Below are 18631 nucleotides of genomic sequence, written 5' to 3'. Positions count from 1 at the left end.
GTCCAGCTCTGCGACACAGAGAAACTTCAGCCAATGAATTAAACTTCCAGTCTCCTGACTTGCATATTGGGTACCTCCTGTTGTAGAGCTGTCCAGAGTACAACAGAAATCGTGGCGGCAGCCTCTAGTAAATGCATACCCACTCTGTGGAGAATACTGTCAGAAGCCAGCATGCTGAGGAGGAAGTGTTCAGATGAAGAACACAGATGAGGTCAACCGTGGATTTAATGATAATACTTTGTGGAGTTATGATTTCAGCGTCTTAAAGAGGAAATGGGTAAAAAAAAGGATGGGTGCAGATAGTAAATTTTAGTGAGCCATGAGAATGGGATGTAGCTAGTGACCCCGGAGAATTGACCGTAACCGGTCACTCGTTCCAGGCAGGTCAGGATTCAGTTTGGCACGGGTGTGCAGTAAGGAGTGAAATCCAAAGAGCTGGAGTGTTGGTTGGAGGTGACCCACCTGGTGTAATGTTCAAAGGCCTATCCCTCCTGCTGTAACGTTGAAAGGCCGGACCCTCCTGGCTGTTGAGATGGGCCTGGAGAAACTGTGTGCTTAATGGCCTTAATGTTTTCTGTGACGTGGACTTTGAGGTCATCAGGGTAGTCGGGTGGGGGGAGGGAAGTACCCTTCGTGGGAGAGCTTGGAGGTCTGAGAAAGCGGGCGCCTGCTGGGGAATCGATAAAGGAAGCAGAGGGAAGCTCTGGTGTTTCGCCGTGGTGGGGGCAGGGCTCTCACTAGCATCTGCGGGTGTGCCGCAGGGTTCCGCTGCGCCGAGGACGCCTGAGGGTGGGCCCCCCCTTAGCCCCCGCGGCCGCGGGCGGTAGCGCGCCCCGTTTCCCCGCACCGCAGGGCCTGCCCCGCACCCGCGAGCAGGGTGGAGCCGCGGCGCTCGGCCCGGCGGCTGCGGGATCTCGTCTTGCTCTTCCGCTTGCAGGTGCGCCCGGGGAAGGCGGGACTCGCAGGAGGGGGGCGCTCGCCATGCCCGGCCCGCAGCTCCCCGTCGCGGCCTCCAGCCCGCCGCCCCTGCGAAACGGCCCGCCGCAGCCCCTCTGAGGAGGAAGAAGAGGCGGCGGCGCACAAGGCGCCGCCCCCTTGGCGAGCTTCGCGACCTGGCGGCCTCCGCGGGACCCATGGCGGATTCGTCGCCCGCGCTGTCCCTGCGGGAAGGCGGTCCCCGGGCGCCCCGGCCCTCGGCCCCCTCGCCGCCGCCGCGCTCGCGCTCGGGCTCCGAGTCCGAGGAGGCCGAGCTGTCGCTGAGTCTGGCCCGCACCAAGACCCGCTCGTACGGCAGCACGGCCAGCGTGCGGGCGCCGCTGGGCGCCGGCGTCATCGAGCGCCATGTGGAGCACCGGGTCCGCGCCGGCGATACGCTGCAGGGCATCGCGCTCAAGTACGGAGTCACGGTGAGCAGGGCGCGCCGCGGCGGCGGGGCGGGGGCCGGGCGGGGGCTCGGGGGCGGGGGCTCGGGGAGGGACCGGGGGCCCGGGGGTCGCGCGGGCGGCTCTCCGGTCCTTGGCGCTTGCCCACGGCGCGCTGAGGGCCGCCGCCGCGGTCGCAGAAGATGGTTCTGCGGCCAGAGAGGCAGGCCGCCCAGGCTCCCTCCCCAGGTAGGTGCATCGAGTTCTCGGCGTCCTGCCCGACTGGGCGAGGCAGGCCAGAGCCGACCAGGGAGCCATGTTCACCCGAGTTTCAGTCCAGATCACACTGCCGTAGTGCATATTTACTTAGAGCCGAGCTGAGGTGTGGACTCGGGCAGAGAATTTTGTCTGTAAACAAGCGCGGAGACGAGTCAGGGGTGGTACGGTTGTTTCCGCAGGATGGTTCTGGTTTAATCGATGCTGCTGCTTTATTTAGAAGTGAAATTACACCCCTGGGCTCACGGGCAACTGTGAATGTGACACCTGTCGCCAAGCAGCAGCCCAGAACTGGGGTCTAGGTGAGCTGGAGAGCTGTGTTTATTATAAATTTATAAGTGTGTGTGTCCTAGGTATATTGCATTACACCTCTGGGAAGAACATGGAAACCCAAGGGAGCATACTGTCTCATTAAAATTACTTATAATTAACTCTGAGCCATGTGATGGCCTTTTTACATTTGAGTTCTGTATCAGTTTTCAATGTTCTTTCCTGAAACACCTTAGACACTGATGGGAAGAAAGGCGATCTTATCTGTATCTTTCTCTTAAAGTGAAACTCTTTCTGGCCCTTCACAGAATGACAGAGACTAATTTATTTTGCACCTTCAAGTTGGTACTGTATGTTTACCTGGCAGGTCTTATCATTTAAACATTTTGAGACCAGGAATCTTGCTGTGCAGGCATATACTGATATTATCATGCTATGGATAGTCCCTTTCCATCTGCCTGGGAGTTTCTAAACGTGAACGTAGAACTGCCATTGTTATGTACATCAATAAGGCCTGGTTTGGGTGAAGGCCAGAGGAAAGCAGAGTTGGGGCATATCAGTAACTACCTTCTGCTGAATGCCTGCTGTGTGCCAGGCATTACATTTGTCCTGTTCCATCCTGTTTTTATTCAATTTGGTTTTCCTAATGAGCCTTGGAGGTAGGTGTAATTAACTTTTTTACAGATGGGAAGAGGGGTGAGAGGTAAGGATATTATCTGAGTATGTTTTTTCATTGAGAACAGCTTGAGTTAGCACAGTGATAAGGCATTTGCTTTTATCTAGATACTACTTCTGATTTCCACCCTTGTTTCTATCCTAGTCTTATCAAGAGCTCTCTTAGCATCTTGGTTATTGAAAAAAGAAGGTCTCTTCTGTATGGTTTCTGTATGTCATACCTACTGGGCCAAGGTGACTGTACCAGGAACCCATTATCTCTAGAGAAGTGTTATTTCCCTGGTGCCTACCCACAGCAGTCTCTCCAGGCCAGTGCCCTACTTGGCTGCACCTGAGTGGCTTAGAACTCCTAAACATCTGCTCAGAGGGGCTCTCTACCTTTGATCAGATGCTTTCTAATCTATGTTTTTTCTCACTGTAGATCCTGTTACTCATAACCTTATCACCCTTTATGGTTAAGGTGTAAACTAGATTTTTCACTACTTTCAAAAAGACTTGATTTTAAGATGTTAAGCTCAAGTATAATGAATTGGGAACTATAATGTATGGCCACAGTCTCAACTGCAGCACTATTGATATTATGGGCCTTACATACATACTTACAGATTCTTTGTTGTGGGAGTCGTGCTGTGCATTGTAGGATGTTTAATAGCATCTCTGACCTCTGCCTGTTAGATGCCAGTAGGACCCCCACCCCCCATTGAGAGATTGCCAAGTGTTCCCTAGGAAGAAACTCACTCTTCATTGAGAACCACTGGTTTATTACATGTATATTATTTACTTTAGGTCCTGAACTATAGTTGATGAAATTTTTAGAGAGACTTCCACTGATTATGTAGAAACAGTAGAAGTGATAATTGTTACTGTAACAGTGAAGTGACATTAGTGCTTTAATTAATGGAGGCATTAATTAGATTTACTCATAGTAAATTGAGATTTTACGTAGGACCTAAAAAGGGAGAGAAGTTTTTTTCTTTCCCTGATTGAACAGAAAGAAGTTAAATTAGTTAAGTTTCTAATATCGACTGCCGAGGTCATAAGCATATTTAAATTATTGTTTAAAGGGCTCAGTCCCAAGGACCCAGAGATCATGACCTGAGCCAAAGGTGGATGCTTAACTGACTAAGCCAGCCAGGTTCCCCACCATCTTGAAATTTTTAATAGTTTCTGAACAAGGCCCCCACATTTGCACTTTTCACTGGGCCCTGCAAATTATGTAGGGCTGATCTTGGCTGTGTGACTTGCTCCCTCATTGCCTTCAAGTTCTTGTTTGCATGTCTCCTCCATGAGGTCTTCCTGACTACTCTCTGTCAAATTACAGCCCTCCCTCATACCCCCTTTCCCCTTCCCTGCCTTGTGTTCCCAACAGTATTTATTATTCATCTTATTTTTCTTTTTTCCCCACCTTCTATCTTTTTGGTGATACATTAGTGAATAAATAGAAATCCATGCCCTCATGGAACTTATATCTTAATGGAGACAGTAAGTAAACAAACAAAATATGTTATAGGTCAGGTATTGATAAGCAAAATGAAAGAAAATAAAGCAGGGAAAGGAGAGAAGGAGGGCTAGTGGAGGTGGCTGTAATTTAAAATGGTGTGACCACAAAGACCTCACTGAGAAGGAGGCAAGGGGGTGGGGGGTGTGCAGATGTCTGTGAAGAACATTCCAGGCAGGAGAAATAGCAAGTGCTGCAAAGGCCCCGAGAAGGGAGCATAATTGGCAAGTTCCAGGAATAGTGTACCTGATGTTTACAATGTAATAGGGTATATTTGAACCAGATCACTTAGGGCTTTGAAGGCCATTGTAAGAACTTTGGCTCTTTCTCTGAGTGAGTTGGAAAGTGGAGGAATTTGAACAGAAGAATGACATGATCTGATTTATGCATTAAGAGGATCACTCTGGCTGCTGCTTTGAGAACAGGCTGTAGCCCAGGAAGTGCCAAGGCAGGGAGACCAGATAGGATAAAGGCTTTGTAATAATGCAGGTGAGAGGATGGCAGTCTGGACCAAAGCAGCGGAAAAGGAAGTGGTGGGAAGGGGTTGGATTCTAGATGATTTGTTGATACTATATATATACTATATATTTTCTGTTTATTTGTTTACTATTTCATTTGAGTATTTCTGCTGTAGAGATGGGCCCAGGCATCCAGAAGGCTTCTCTATAGGAAAGAAGAATGCAGATGTTGGAGAGCCTGGCCAGGCCTGATGCCTGGTGGACCGAGGTTGTTTGGCCAGTGCCTTAGAAAATATCGAAAGAACCTTTCCCACATCCCTTTTAAAGTCATTTTAGTTATTAATAACTAGCATTTATTATTATTTTTTTTACTTGGTTTTATTGAGCCTGGTTTGTTTGAGTCCTTGTGCTACATGCAGGGATTACAGGATGATACATGCTTTTCTCCTATTATTCATGATGAGTTTTGTCTACTGCTGATTTCCACTAGCCTGTAGCTACTCGAGAAGCCAGGTTGCTTGTCTAACTCATCTCTGTACATTCCTTGCCTAGCCCGAGTCTGGCACATGCAGGCCCTCCACATATGTATGGACCTAATCCGCAGGCCTGCCTGGAGTGAAGTCACTGGGCCCTGGAGTTGAGCAGACCCTGAAAGACAGAGCCCGTGTAGGGGTTGAGTGACTGGATTTGCGAAGTGTGATTTGAGGCTGGCTTTCAAGCCTACAGCAAGATTGGTGCTGGTTTTCTCCCCTTCTACTGGCAGGAAATCTTGACATTGAAATAAACATAGGTTTACTTTTGAGCATCTCTACCAAAGAGGCATTTGAGGAAGTGGTCTGGGAAACTGAAACTATTTGGGCTAAGGTGAGAAACTACTAAATACGATGTAGATCTCAGACTTGAATTTGCTTGGGCTGGAATTTCCCTGGCTGTGCCTATCTCTCCTGAGACTTAAGGTCCTTGCCCTAACCCAGTGTTCTAGATTTAGCTGTGATGTTTGTGGTGATCCTAGCTCCTCTCAGTTGGATGCAAACTTTGGGAGGAAGCTCATGGCTCCAGGCAGCCACTGTGAACTTTTTGTTTGGAAACCCTGAAAAAACATCTAGAGAACAGTATACAAACAAAAGTGAGCAGGAGGCAGTGAGGAGACGTATTATTTGCATTAACTTTTTCATTGTCTCTTTGCTTCCTCCTGGCAGCTTGCCTATCCTCTCCCCTCTCCAGAGGCCACCTTGCTTCCAGTGCCCTTAATTACTTACTGTCCGGTTTTATTCCCAGAGTCTTCTCACTTTCTTCCAGTGAGCTGTTAAACCTAGTTGCTTCTTCACACTTCCCTGAACAGAAGTCACCTTGCTGAGACAAGGTGAAATGATTGTCATTTTAGGGACAAGGTTGTGAATTAGAAATGTAAGTATATGTACATCTTTTGTGTTCATAACTTTAGGCCCTTGCTGATAGAAATTGTTGATCCTTGCTGATCAAAGGCAAGAGAACCATAAATTAATAGTGCAACATATAATGAGAAGTATGGTAAAATGGCCTTTAGTAGGGCGCCTGGGTGGCTCAGTGGATTAAGCCTCTGCCTTCAGCTCAGGTCATGATCTCAGAGTTCTGGGATCGAGTCCCACATCAGGGTCTCTGCTTGGCGGGGAGCCTGCTTCCTCCTCTCTCTCTCTCTCTCTCTCTCTACTCTTTCTCTCTCTGTGCCTACTTGTGATCTCTCTCTCTGTCAAATAAATAAAATCTTAAAAAATGGACTTTAGGGGGCGCCTGGGTGGCTCAGTGGGTTAAGCCGCTGCCTTCGGCTCAGGTCATGATCTCAGAGTCCTGGGATCGAGTCCCACATCGGGCTCTCTGCTCAGCAAGAAGCCTGCTTCCCTCTCTCTCTCTCTCTCTGCCTGCCTCTCCGTCTACTTGTGATCTCTCTCTGTCAAATAAATAAATAAAAAATCTTAAAAAAAAAAATGGACTTTAGTAGCTTGGGATTTAATAGATTCTCACGTATTCTTTTTTATTATTTTATTTTATTTTATTTTTAGTGGGGAGGGACAGAGGGAGAATCCCAAGAATCCTCATGTTTTCTTTTTTATAAAACAATTTTGGGGTGCCTGGGTGGCTCAGTCAGTAAAGCCTCTGCTTTCCACTCAGGTTATGATCTCAGGGTCCTAGGATGGAGCCCCATGTCCAAATCCCTGCTTAGCAGGGAGTCTGCTTCTCACCTCCCCCCCATGCTCTCTCTCTCTCAAATAAATAAAATCTTTAAAAAAAACCCAAAAAACAGTTTCACTGACATATAATTTACATACCACAAAATTCACCCATTCTAAGTGTACAATTCAAGGACTTTTAGTGAGTTTATAGAGTTGTGCAGTCATCACCACAATCCAGTTTTAGAACAGTGCCATCACTCTGAAAAGATCCCTGTGCCACTGACCTTACTTCTGTTTCCTTCTCTAGCCCCAGGCAGCCCCCAAATATACATTCTAATCTATAGATTTGCCTTTTCTGGGCATTTCATATAAATGGAATCTCATATTTCTTCCGAGATAGTGTGGGAAAGAAGTAAACCCTTTTCCCTATTAGCACATGGCAGTGAAGGAATCCGATTGCCACCAACACCTAGGACTTAAGAGTGAGAGTAAGACAGTGGTGCGACTGGTGAATCTAGCACTTACTGGAAAAGGACCTTGAGAGAGTCCTTTCATATGTAAGTCTTTAGTTTTCTGTAAAATAATAATCAAATGAAAGTTGTATGTATGTATGAATATATTCTATAAGCCACACAGTGCTGGGTAAATGTTAGTTATTATGTATCCTGAAATGTTGTTGGAAAGGTTTGTCTTTCTTAAGGAATGGAGAGGTAGAAACAGAAATTCTGAACGCTGTTTTCACTGTTAGGCTAGTGGCTTGATGAGGCTGAACAGAGTAGCCTTTGTGGAAGGTTCCTGGCTGTGCCCAGCAGCTGCTGTTGAGATACTTTTATAGGGGGAAGTTTTGTGAGTTCCCTCCAGACTCAGTTCACCTTTACAAAATGTATTTACAGGGGAATCATTGTAAAGAAGTTGTTTTTAACTTATCAGTGGTGCTCATTCTACCTAATGTCATGATGGTTGATCTTGTGGCCATCTTGTTAGCTCTTAATTATTCTGTAATCTGTTTCTTGGGGACCAGTCAATTTGACTGAATCATGCTATTCAATCCTGATTGAGAGAGACTTTTTTTTTTTTTAAGATTTTTAAAATTTATTTGACAGAGATCACAAGTAGGCAGAGAGGCAGGCAGAGGGAAGCAGGCTCCCCGATGAGCAGAGAGCCCGATGTGGGGCTCGATCCCAGGACCCTGGGATCATGACCTGAGACGAAGGCAGAGGCTTTAACCCACTGAGCCACCCAGGTGCCCCAGAGAGAGACTTTTGAAATGAAAACAATTCAATTGCTATATCTACCTCTTATTCGTCTGCCTACAAGAAATAGAGGGTAGTTCTGTGTCACTCTAAAAAGGTCATACTGTCTATTCTCAACATTAATTGGGTGTTAGAAAATGTTGGACAGAGGGGTGGGAGAAATAGGTGAACTTTTTTTTTGTTTGAATAAATTGAATAATAGTTTTTTAAAAAGGCCCAAGGAGTTGGGTTCTGTTTTGGTTTTGGGTTTCAGTTTCCCCAAAAGTAATCCATTCTCCACCATCCACCCAAGGCCTGGTATGATCCAGCATTGTTTTAGAAGGGTAACTATAGGGGTGCCTGGGTGGCTCAGCTCGTTAAGCGAGTACTGTTGGCTCAGGTCTTGATCCCTGGGTTCTGGGCCCAAGCCCCATATCGGGCTTCCTGCTCAGAGTGGAGCCTGTTTCTCTCTCTCCCTCTGTATTCTGCTCCCCCTGCTTGTGCTCTCCTGCTCTCTCTCCCTCTGTCAAATAAATAAATAAAATCTTTTTTTTTTTTTTAACAGAAGGATAAATCTAGCAATAGAGTGGAGGAAAGAGTATATATTGGGGAGGATGGAGGAAAGGGATCATAATGTCTTCTAAGAGTTCTAATGTACTGTTCCCTGCTTTATGTGTTCCTAACACAAACCAGGTCTGCTTTGGGACTGTGCCAGAAAACTGCAATTTCAAAGCCTGTAACAAATCAAATCCTTGTGATATCCAAAACTTGAAGCAGCTGTAGTTATTCTGTGTGTGTTTTTAACAACAAAACTTGATGGCCTTCTGTAACAATGGCAGTTAAGCATGCTAGAATTAGAACACACTGGGACATTGACCATTCACGTAATCACTGAGCCTTGGGAATGGTGGACTTCCAGGGTTAAGAGCCTCAGTGTTTAAGTTATTTCTGTAGCTCCTGACAAGTGTGTGTGTGCACTGGATGAGATTTAATGAGGGCACCTCTTTATTTCTCCAGGAAGCTCATTCATTTAGGAAGAACTCTGCTAGACACCGCCTCCTCTTATTGAAAAACTTTAACTTTTTTTTTCCTGAGAGAGAGAAAGAGAGAGAGAGAAGGGGAGAGGGGCAGAGGGAGAAGGAGAGAGAGAATCCTAAGCAGGCTCTACAACGCCCAGCACAGAGCCCCACACAGGGCTCAATCTCACGACCCTGAGATCATGACCTGAGCCAAAACCAAGAATCATATGCTTAACCTACTAAGTCACCCAGTTGACCTGAAAGATTGTAACTTTTTTTTTTTTTTAAAGATTTTATTTATTTATTTGACAGAGAGAAATCACAAGTAAGCAGAGAGGCAGGCAGAGAGAGAGGAAGAAGCAGGCTCCCTGCTGAGCAGAAAGCCCAATGTGGGGCTCGAACCCAGGACCTGGGATCATGACCTGAGCCGAAGGCAGCGGCTTAACCCACTGAGCCACCCAGGCGCCCAAAAGTTTGTAACTTTTAACAGGATCTTTCAACACCAGGTTTCTAGTTCTAAATCTAGGAGACAAAAGTTCAGAGGAGTTTCAAACTTTCACAGGATAGCATCTGAACTACTTCTGTCCTTGTGTAAATAAATAAGTAATAAAATAAAAATTGGGTATTAGGAAGTGTTGAACAGAGGGCAGGTGGGGAAGTTACAGAGTTTTCCAGCTCTTCCCTTGGGTTGGATCATGACTTTTCTTAGCTTTATGTGAGGTGGCATTCCCAGAGCATTAGACCCATCTATGTTCAGATAAAAGTGTAAAACTTTCCTAAAACATCATTTCACTGTTTGGGATTATCTCATCTCTTATCTGTGCTGGTGAGGTTTTCTCCATGACTAGGCTTCCTGTTTCCACTAGTGCCTCTTTCTTGCTAATCCATTTTCCACAAAGCTGCTGGAATGATCTGTAACTGTAATCAGATTGCGTTGCTCCCTTTCTTCACCCTCCAGTGGCTTCTCATCACATCTGAAATAGAAACCAATTTTGGGGACTCCTGGGTGGCTTGGATGGTTGGGTGTCTGACTCTTGATTTCAGCTCAGGTCATAATCTTGGGGTCCTGGGATTGTGCCCAGAGTCATGCTCCGAGCTCAGCAGGAAGTCTGCTTTGGATTCTCTCTCCCTCTGCCCCTCCCCACCCTCATGCGTGTACTCCTCTCTTTCTCTCTCTCTCTCCTCCCCATCCAGCTTTCTAAAATAAATAAATAAAATCCTAAAAAATAAGTAAATAAAATAAAATCTTTTTTTTTTCTTTTTTACCTTGGCATCCAAGGCCCTATGTGGTCTAGAGTTTTGTTCATTACTCCCTATATACTTCAGCCACACTATTTTTTTTTTCTTCTCTGTGCTGGGGTCTTGCATCTGCTCTTTCTCATTGGAATGCTGCTTCCCACCTCCCCCCCCCCCGCACCTGGCTTTTTTGCATGACTGATTTATTCCTTAACTTTAAGTCCAGAGTTTGCAGCCTGTTCTGTAGGTTCAAGCCACCACTTGTAAAGGAGAATAAGTTAAGGTCAAATTTATCACCTTTGCTGGGTGGCGGGGGACAATATAGAGCTCACACACCTCAGGGCAGTGACAACGTATGAGGCTAATTATCTGGGCTTGGTTTGGTGAAAATTTTTTTTATATTTTCTTACTTTGTAGGAGAAATATTTTTTATTGTGAGAAGTTCCTACCTCCTTCCTTCTCATTTGCTAAATACATGTTAGAATCTGCCCTTACTTGTTATTTTCTCATTGTTAAGCAAATTTAATAACAAGATAGCAGCTATTATCATCGTTTTGGAGGGTTTCCTGGGGGCTATGCATTATCCTATTATCTTAAATACATGAGTTAATTCGTATAACCCTGATAAGGATCATATTGTGTGGAAGGTACTATTATCCTTACTTTACAGGAAATAAAACAGAATAGTGAATGATTAGAAAGTGGCAAAGCCAGGATTTGAACCCAGAAAGTATGGCCCTGGAGCCCTTGTTTCAAACTACCTTGTATTAGGCTCATTTCATCTTCAAACTCAGATCTACCAGTCCTTAGGTTGGTCCCCACGTTGATGCTATGTCTGGATATCCCGTCTAGTCTATAGGGTGAATGTACATCTTAAATGCTTGCTGGTGACACCGAGATGGAGACGGCGTAGTCTCTGACTTCAGGAAGCTCATAGGCTAAAGAGGCAGTTCTATGGGTGAAACAATGGGCCGATCACAAGAACTAGGGAATCCTGCCCTTCATTCCCTGTGCTCCTTGACCATACCCAGCTGTTGACTCAGTCGCCTCGTCTTGTGGTCCCTGTCATTGGCCCTTCACCTAGCTGTGGTGGGCTGTCTTGTTTTGAATGAAAGATGTATGGGTCAGGGTTCTGACAGGAAACAGATAGTGGGCATGGGGGGTGTGGCCGAAGAGAATTTCCTGAAGGAACATTTACAGAAGTATGAGCAGGGTTGAGGGAACCAACAAGGGATGGTGAAGCACCTGAGACTAGCAATAGCAGGAAGACATTACCCCAAGGCTTGAAGGGCAAGAAGAAGACATGGTGTACCCCACACGAGGAGGGCTGGAGCCTTGGACGAGGGAATGGTTACCTGGCAGCAACTCTGCTATAGAAGAGTGCAGCCCCTGGAGTCATGGTGCTGTATCTTTCTGCTGATGACTTCCTTTGGAACATGCACTGGAATTACAAGGACAAGGGGGCTTAAATAAAGCAGTTTTTAAGAGGTCAGCCTCCCGGGTTCAGAACAGGCTCAAGAAGAGCTGGGGATGGATTGGGTGGGGGGATGGATTAAAAGGGAGAGTCACTAACACAACTGATGACTCACGGTCCCTTTCTGGTTACTTCCCTGAGTTCATCTTTTTTTTTTTTTTTAATATTTATTTACTTATTTATTAGAGAGAGAGTGAGAGCACAAGCCAGGGGGAGAGGCAGAGGAGATCACACTCCCCGCTGAACAGGGAGCCTGACATGGGGCTTGATCCTAGGAACTTGGGATCATGATCTGAGCCCAAGGCAGACACTTAACCAACTTTATACCTATTCCTCTGACCTGTTTTGTTGTTGTTGTTGTTTTAAGATTTTATTTATTTGACAGAGAGAGACACAGTGAGAGAGGGAACATAAGCAGAGGGAATAGGAGAGGGAGAAGCAGGCTTCCGGCCGGGCAGGGAGCCCAATACAGGGCTTGATCCCAGGACCCTGGGATCATGACCTGAGCCGAAGACAGATGCCCAATGACTGAGCCACTCAGGTGTCCCTCCTCTGACCTGTTTTAATTAATTCATCCATCCATCTTTCCATCCTTCTATCCTAAGCACTTACTGTGTACCAGGTCTTTGTTACCCCCAGGGAAGATATAGAAATAAAAGTGCTTGTCCTGAAGGAATTCACAGTTTATGCTTGATATTCTCAGCCCTGCCTCAGCACTCAGATCTGGTGTTCCTGTCAGTTTCTGTCCTCCATCATTATTGTCAGAAAATTATAGGCCCCTGCCAATAAGCATTTCGAAGGGCACTGTATCAAGGAAGGTTCTTTGACTTACAAGTGACAGAAGACCTAACTCAGATTAGCTTAAGCAAAAAACAAAAAACAAACAAAAAATGGTGTTTATTGGGTCATGGAACTGAAAGGCCCTAGGGAATTCTGGCTTTAGGCTTTGCTTCAGAGGACTGATTGCTCTCCTTCCAGATTGCCTCAGGTTCCGTGAGGTGGAAGGATGGCAGCTCTTTCCAGCAGAAAAAATACAGGATTCCCCCGCAACCCCCCACCCCCGGACCCAGCAAAAGTCTGCCTCTGTCTTTGAATTGTGGGACTATGACCTATCATGAAAGCCAGGACATTGTGACACTCCAAAGGGCAAGAATGAGTCATATGATCCCCTTGGAGTGTGTGTGTGGGGGGAGTTGTTCAGTGCCATTGGAAGCCCACATACTAAGATGGAGGAGGTAGATGTTAGCTGGTAAAAAAACTAAAATAAAGTAAAAAAAATAAGGGGTGTTAAAGGCAGAGTAGAATACACCTGAACCTGTTATGATAAGGTATTCAAGTTATTTATATCTCTTAAATAAAAGCCTACCAGACCAGAGATACTTAGGATTTTCAGATTTTAATTTTGTCTCCTAAATGCACTGGCCTATTCATGCCTTTCTTCTTCACCCTTACCTTCTCTCCTTTAATCAGAAGCTAGAACACAAAAGACTACCCCACTCCACACAAAATATACTTTAATGTAGTATCTTTAAAAGAAAAAAAAAAAAGCTTTATGTGTACCATTTGTGTAGACTCAATTTATAGTAAGAAATCAAGAGATATAGGGTTCATTTAGTGATCGACTCTTGTTTTTCAGGCTCTTTGATGTAGAATCTAATTTTTTCACTCACAATTTGGCATTAAAGGATCCCATAATTTGGTCCCATTAGTCATGCACTTTTATCCTGCTGTTGTAGGGACTTCAGAGTCCGACAGAAGTCCTAGCTCATGGGGAGCCTGGGTGGCTCAGTGGGTTATAGCCTCTGCCTTAGGCTCAGGTCATGATCTCAGGGTCCTGGGATCGAGCCCCGCATCGGGCACTCTGCTCAGTGGGGAGCCTGCTTCCCCCTCTCTCTGTCTGCCTCTCTGCCTACTTGTGATGTCTGTCTGTCAATAAATAAATAAATAAATAAAATCTTAAAAAAAAAAAAAAATCCCAGATCACACATTTATTTTTTATTTTTTTAGATTTTATTTATTTGAGAGAGAGAGTGTGTGCACAGGAGCATGAGGGGAGAAGGGCTGAGAGCCAAGGAGAAGCAGGTTTTCCGCTGAGTTGGGAGCCCACCGCAGCGCTCGATTCTAGGACCCTGAGATGCCAACCTGAGCTGAAAGACTCTTAACCAACTGAGCCCCCCAGGCACCCCTCCAGCTCACACATTTCAAGAGCCTTAGGCACTTGGTCAAATCAGTCCTCTGTTGTGTGCCTTAACTTCTTCACTGGAAAATAGAGAGTAGTGTCATCTGCTGTCAGGGGCTCTGCTCAGTATTCTTTCTCTCTTAGACATCCTGTCTGTCTCTGTGTCTGTCTGCCTGCTTACCTACCTACCTACCTCTCCATCTCCTCTGTGCGAGTGTGTGTACACACCCCCGTGAAGGGTGGGTGACACCTATTTGACACACGTGGAGGTGGTTGGTGTTGGTGGAGCTGGGGTTTGAAACCAGGTCTGTTAGGTTCCCAAGCCTGCGCGCTCAGCTCAGCAATCTTTCCAAACCGTCTCGGTTCCCTGCCTCACCAGACCGGGCTGTGAAGAGACTGAGCGGGTGCGGGGCCCGTGCAGAGCCCAGCGCAGGACAGTATCCGGCTGGAAGCCTGGAGGTCGGCAGGCCCCAGGTTCTGCAGCAGACTTGCAGCGCTGTGGACTTGGGCATGCCAGTCACCCCTCTGGAGTCTCCATTGCTTCGTTTGCAAAAAGGAGATGACAGTGTCTGGATGGCAGAACTGTTGTGGAGGTTACATGAGATCCTGTGTAGATTCCATTCTCCCTTCCCACCCCCGCCTCCCATCCCCATGGCTGAGGTCTGTGGGAGGCATCTGCAGGCTAGGAAAGAGTTTGTGGGGGGAGGGGGGCGGGTAGTAACTATTAAATTCTAGCTTCTTCGTCGCCAATGTATGATCCTTCCATGGTCCGTAGTCTCTCTGACTTTTTTCCTTTTATTTGTAAAGTGGATCTTCAAATGCCTGCTCCTTGGGTGGAAATAGGACATAGTGTATGTAATACACTCCCCACCTCCTTTCCTTACCTGTACCACTTCTACCTGTTCTTCAAGGTCCATGTAAAGTCAAAAGAATCAAAATCAGAACCCCACCTTGTCTGTGAGGCCTTTCTTAATGCCCGCAGTCTCAGTCCACACCATTCTTGCAAATGCTCGTATTTATCCCTGTATCAGCTCCTGTTTCCATTATATTTACCAGACACAATTCCAGAGACCCCAGAAACACTCTGTAAATAAAAGAATAGTACTCGTTTTTTTTTTTTTAAATCAAATAACAGAAATGTTAAAACACGAATAGAAATTATTAGATGAGCTAAAAGTTCCACATTCTTTAACTTCAGGGATTTAAGGCTGCTTGGTAAAAGCTGCCTTGTAGGGCAAATATTATAGTGGGGGGGGGGGGGAATGAGTCTTTCCTTTTTAAAAGTGGCAAACAATTTCCTGACTACTCTTGAAATAACCAGGAGTACCTGGGGAAGTGACTAAACCCAAATTAAGACTCTCAAATCCAGAGAAAGTGTTGCACATATTCTAAACCTGGATAGTTTTAGTTCTGTTTATGTAATAAACCCTACTAATGGATTTACTTATATCTAACTCTGTGTTTCCTTTTTTATATTTTAGATGGAACAGATTAAAAGGGCAAATAAACTGTTTACCAATGATTGTATATTTCTGAAGAAAACTTTGAACATCCCAGTTATATCAGAGAAGCCTTTGTTGTTTAATGGACTTAACTCAGTAGATTCTCCAGAAAGTGAAACTGTTGGTAGCAGTTTTTCTCATGAAGAAGAGCCCGTAGCAGCTGGGGAAGACCTTTCTCCTCCCAGTCCTCAAGAATCTGATGTTCAGCCTGTACAACCTGAAGAAGTGTCAGCTAGAGATTTCCTGCAGAGACTAGACTTGCAGATTAAGTTGTCAACACAGGCAGCCAAGAAACTAAAAGAAGAGAGCAGGTAAAAATATGTTGGTAAAATGTCAGAGGTTGAATAAATTACTCTTACGATATCCTTGCTTGGCTAAGTTTTGTTGTGTTTTGTTTTCTCTCTTTGCTCTTCTCTTTCCTTTTTTTCCTTTTGCTTTAAAAACTATATTTCAGGGGTGCCTGGGTGGCTCAGTGGGTTAAAGCCTCTGCCTTCGGCTCAGGTCATGATCCCAGGGTCCTGGGATCGAGCCCCACATCGGGCTCTCTGCTCCCCAGGGAGCCTGCTTCCTCCTCTCTCTCTCTCTGCCTGCCTCTCTGCCTGCTTGTGATCTCTGTCTGTCAAATAAATAAATAAAATCTTTAAAAAAAAACACAAACTATATTTCAGGGGTAACTGGGTGGCTCAGTCAGTCAAGCATCTGCCTTCCGCTCAGTTCATCCCGGGTCGTGGGATCGAGTCCCGCGTAAGGCTCCCTGCTCGGCAGGGAGCCTGCTTCTCCCTCTCCCTCTGCCTGCCACTTCACTTGATTGTGCTCGCTCTCTCTTTCTCTGTCAAATAAATAAATGAAGTCTTTAAAAAAATAAAAAAAAATTAAAACTATTTTAATTCTAGAAAGTGATTTTCAATATGTGAGGTGTAAAAAGAGCTCCTGCATTCTGCATAGGGCGTTATCTGTTGCAGTATACTTGCTTTTGTCCCTGTTATTTATTATAAAAAGTTTGCTGCTTTGCTTTAGTAGTGTAACTATCCAGCAAGCAATTCTGGATAGCAGCCAAGCAGAAACATCTAGTTTATCCCATCAAAGGAAGGACTGCCCTGGGAAGGGCAGCTCCTTGTGAAATACTGATCCTAATGTAATTTGTCAAAGACATTGTCCATTATTTGTTACTGGGTGTTTTTCATGTGAGCTGTTTTTTTTGTTCTTTAATTTGGTACTCGGGCAAATCTTTCTCTCTCCTACAGAATTGGTTTTCTTTTTCCTTTATGAATCCAAGAATGGCACAAGCTATTGTGTTTCCTTTTTAACCCTGGCTCCAGAAAGCTAACAACTAAAACTGATGTTCAGTTCAGCTACTACAGTATTTCTTATGGTTAATATATTTGTACTGTTCTCCTTTCCTTAGTCCTGAGTTTCTATTTCTGTCTAACTCATCTTATTGTGTGTATGCTTTTTTGTTGTAGGCACATCGAGTCCTTTTGAGGAAAAGGTGGAATATAAAAAATATAAATAAATATGAATGTAATCATTTTATAATTTAAAATGTTTTATTTAAATGGAATAGAAAAATGTAAATATATAAGAATAGATAAATATTTTTTTACAAATACCCTTCTTTATTCCAATAACTGAGATGCCAATAAAATGCAGATAATAAGGTCCATCTTTTTTTTTTTTTTTAAAGATTTTATTTATTTATTTGTCAGAGAGAGCGAGGGAGAGAGAGCGAGCACAGGCAGACAGAATGGCAGGCAGAGGCAGAGGGAGAAGCAGGTTCCCTGACGAGCAAGGAGCCCGATGCGGGACTCGATCCCAGGACGCTGGGATCATGACCTGAGCCGAAGGCAGCCGCTTAACCAACTGAGCCACCCAGGCGTCCCAATAAGGTCCATCCTAATGAGTATTTGCATCGCATATAACTTCCAGGACATGCAAAATATTATAATTGATATACAAAATATTTTAAATTTATATACCCTTCTTTGGCAAATGGATATTAACTTATATAATAAGTATGTATATTAGTTTTTTGAATATCATTTTTAAGCACTGATTTATACTGAATGTATTTTTTTCAGAGATGAAGAAAGCCCCTATGCAGCTTCCCTCTATCACAGTTAGATGATCGGGGTGATCATCTAACCTGGATTAAGAGATAGCTGGATCATAAGGAAACCAACAACCGAAGATTCGAAAGCGTGCATCGTTAAATCGCAATTTAGTAGGTCCACCTCCTGCAGTTGCACTGACATGATTATTTCCCTCTGGCTTTCTATAATTCTAAGTCCCTATTACGGCATGAAAGCAAAATTGTATCCTAAAGCTCATCACTTTTGTAGGTGATGGTAGTTTTTAGACTAGTTTTGTAAATACTAGTTAACATAAAGCATCAAAGACTATATACATCTTCAAGCTGAAAACAATGTTGATCTTCTGAGAAATCCTAATTATGTGACATACATGGTTGCTGTTGAAGTGATGCTGATTTTGCTATGTGTTTATAACTTAAGTGCTATATATTTCGATATGCATTACATATTCTGTATTAATATAAAGAACCAAATTTTGTCTGCTATTTTGTAAAAATAAACTACAAAAGCCTGAATGAGAAAATAAACTATGTTTTCATATTTGAGTCTTTGTTTTTTTTCAACAAATGGAAACATAAAATTGATTTTTAAATTGTTTTTGAAATGGTGACAGCTCCGTTTTAAATGTTTTTATTATTATAACTGGAATTTTGAAAAAGTTTCAGTAATGTAAAAGCAAATCAATTATGGGTATTAGTAACCTTTACATTTTCATAATATTTTTCCTGATTTGTTTGAGATATGGTATAAACATAGAATATAATGAGAAGGAGAAATTAAAAATGCCATGCTCTTGACACATTGGTGAATTCTAGTTTAGATTTCATTATGTCACTTTATAGAGTGTTTCATAGTCACTGTGTTCATTTGAATTGAGGATTAAGTTTTTATTCACATAATTTGTCTTTTATCATATGTACAGGTTACAGCCATAAATCTTAAGCAAAATATTACTTAGAGTTAAACTCTTTTTGGTCTCAGTTTTTATTCAAATACCAGGTTAAAGAAATCACTAAGCTCCCACAAAAATTCCCTATATTTATCTCTCCCCTGCATCCCCAAAGGAATCCGCTTTCTGTGGGGGTAAACAGGACTCTCCCCTCATTTTCTCTTCCTTGTCCTGCTCTTCCAGGTCTTCCACTAAGCAGGAAACAGGTGCCTTTAGGCATCAATGGAGCAGAGCTTACAGAACCAGAACTGCACATTTCCAG

At 44.2% G+C, this 18631-nt stretch overlaps 2 protein-coding genes across 6 annotated transcripts in view; one reads left to right on the top strand and one right to left on the bottom strand.

The window, feature by feature from the left end:
* Nucleotides 1–560, bottom strand: part of TMOD2 (tropomodulin 2) — a 65750-nt gene extending 65190 nt beyond the window's left edge. For both annotated transcript variants that reach the window (XM_047737781.1, XM_047737783.1), the window contains exon 1: nucleotides 463–560. The gene's annotated coding sequence lies outside the window, so the exon portion shown is untranslated. The remainder of the gene's footprint in view (nucleotides 1–462) is intronic.
* On the top strand, nucleotides 116–17972 carry LYSMD2 (LysM domain containing 2). 4 transcript variants are annotated; one of them, XM_047737785.1, is made up of 3 exons: nucleotides 116–277; nucleotides 938–1406; nucleotides 15310–15471. In XM_047737785.1, the coding sequence occupies exons 1-3, from the start codon at nucleotides 194–196 to the stop codon at nucleotides 15321–15323; spliced, it is 567 nt and encodes a 188-aa protein (XP_047593741.1). In that variant the 5' UTR covers nucleotides 116–193; the 3' UTR covers nucleotides 15324–15471. The 4 variants fall into 4 exon arrangements, with proteins under 4 accessions (XP_047593741.1, XP_047593740.1, XP_047593742.1 ...); XM_047737784.1 differs by lacking the exon at nucleotides 116–277 and adding an exon at nucleotides 17409–17972 and having other exon boundaries at nucleotides 660–1406; nucleotides 15310–15641; XM_047737786.1 differs by lacking the exons at nucleotides 116–277; nucleotides 938–1406 and adding exons at nucleotides 1470–1610; nucleotides 17409–17971 and having other exon boundaries at nucleotides 15310–15641.
* Nucleotides 17973–18631: the final 659 nt, after the last annotated feature.

This window comes from Lutra lutra, chromosome 7, assembly GCF_902655055.1.
Source record: "Lutra lutra chromosome 7, mLutLut1.2, whole genome shotgun sequence".
Lineage (NCBI taxonomy): Eukaryota > Metazoa > Chordata > Mammalia > Carnivora > Mustelidae > Lutra > Lutra lutra.
The sequence above is the reverse complement of the archived record's forward strand: the minus strand, read 5'-3'. Positions and strand labels throughout refer to the sequence as shown.

Bases quoted from the DNA above. Each gene is read 5' to 3' on its own strand.
- LYSMD2 (XM_047737784.1), top strand. From the start codon at position 1,134: ATGGCGGATTCGTCGCCCGCGCTGTCCCTGCGGGAAGGCGGTCCCCGG. The intron at 1,407-15,309 runs GTGAGCAGGGCG...TTTATATTTTAG, and splicing joins CGCTCAAGTACGGAGTCACG to ATGGAACAGATTAAAAGGGC. The intron at 15,642-17,408 runs GTAAAAATATGT...TATTTTTTTCAG, and splicing joins AAACTAAAAGAAGAGAGCAG to AGATGAAGAAAGCCCCTATG.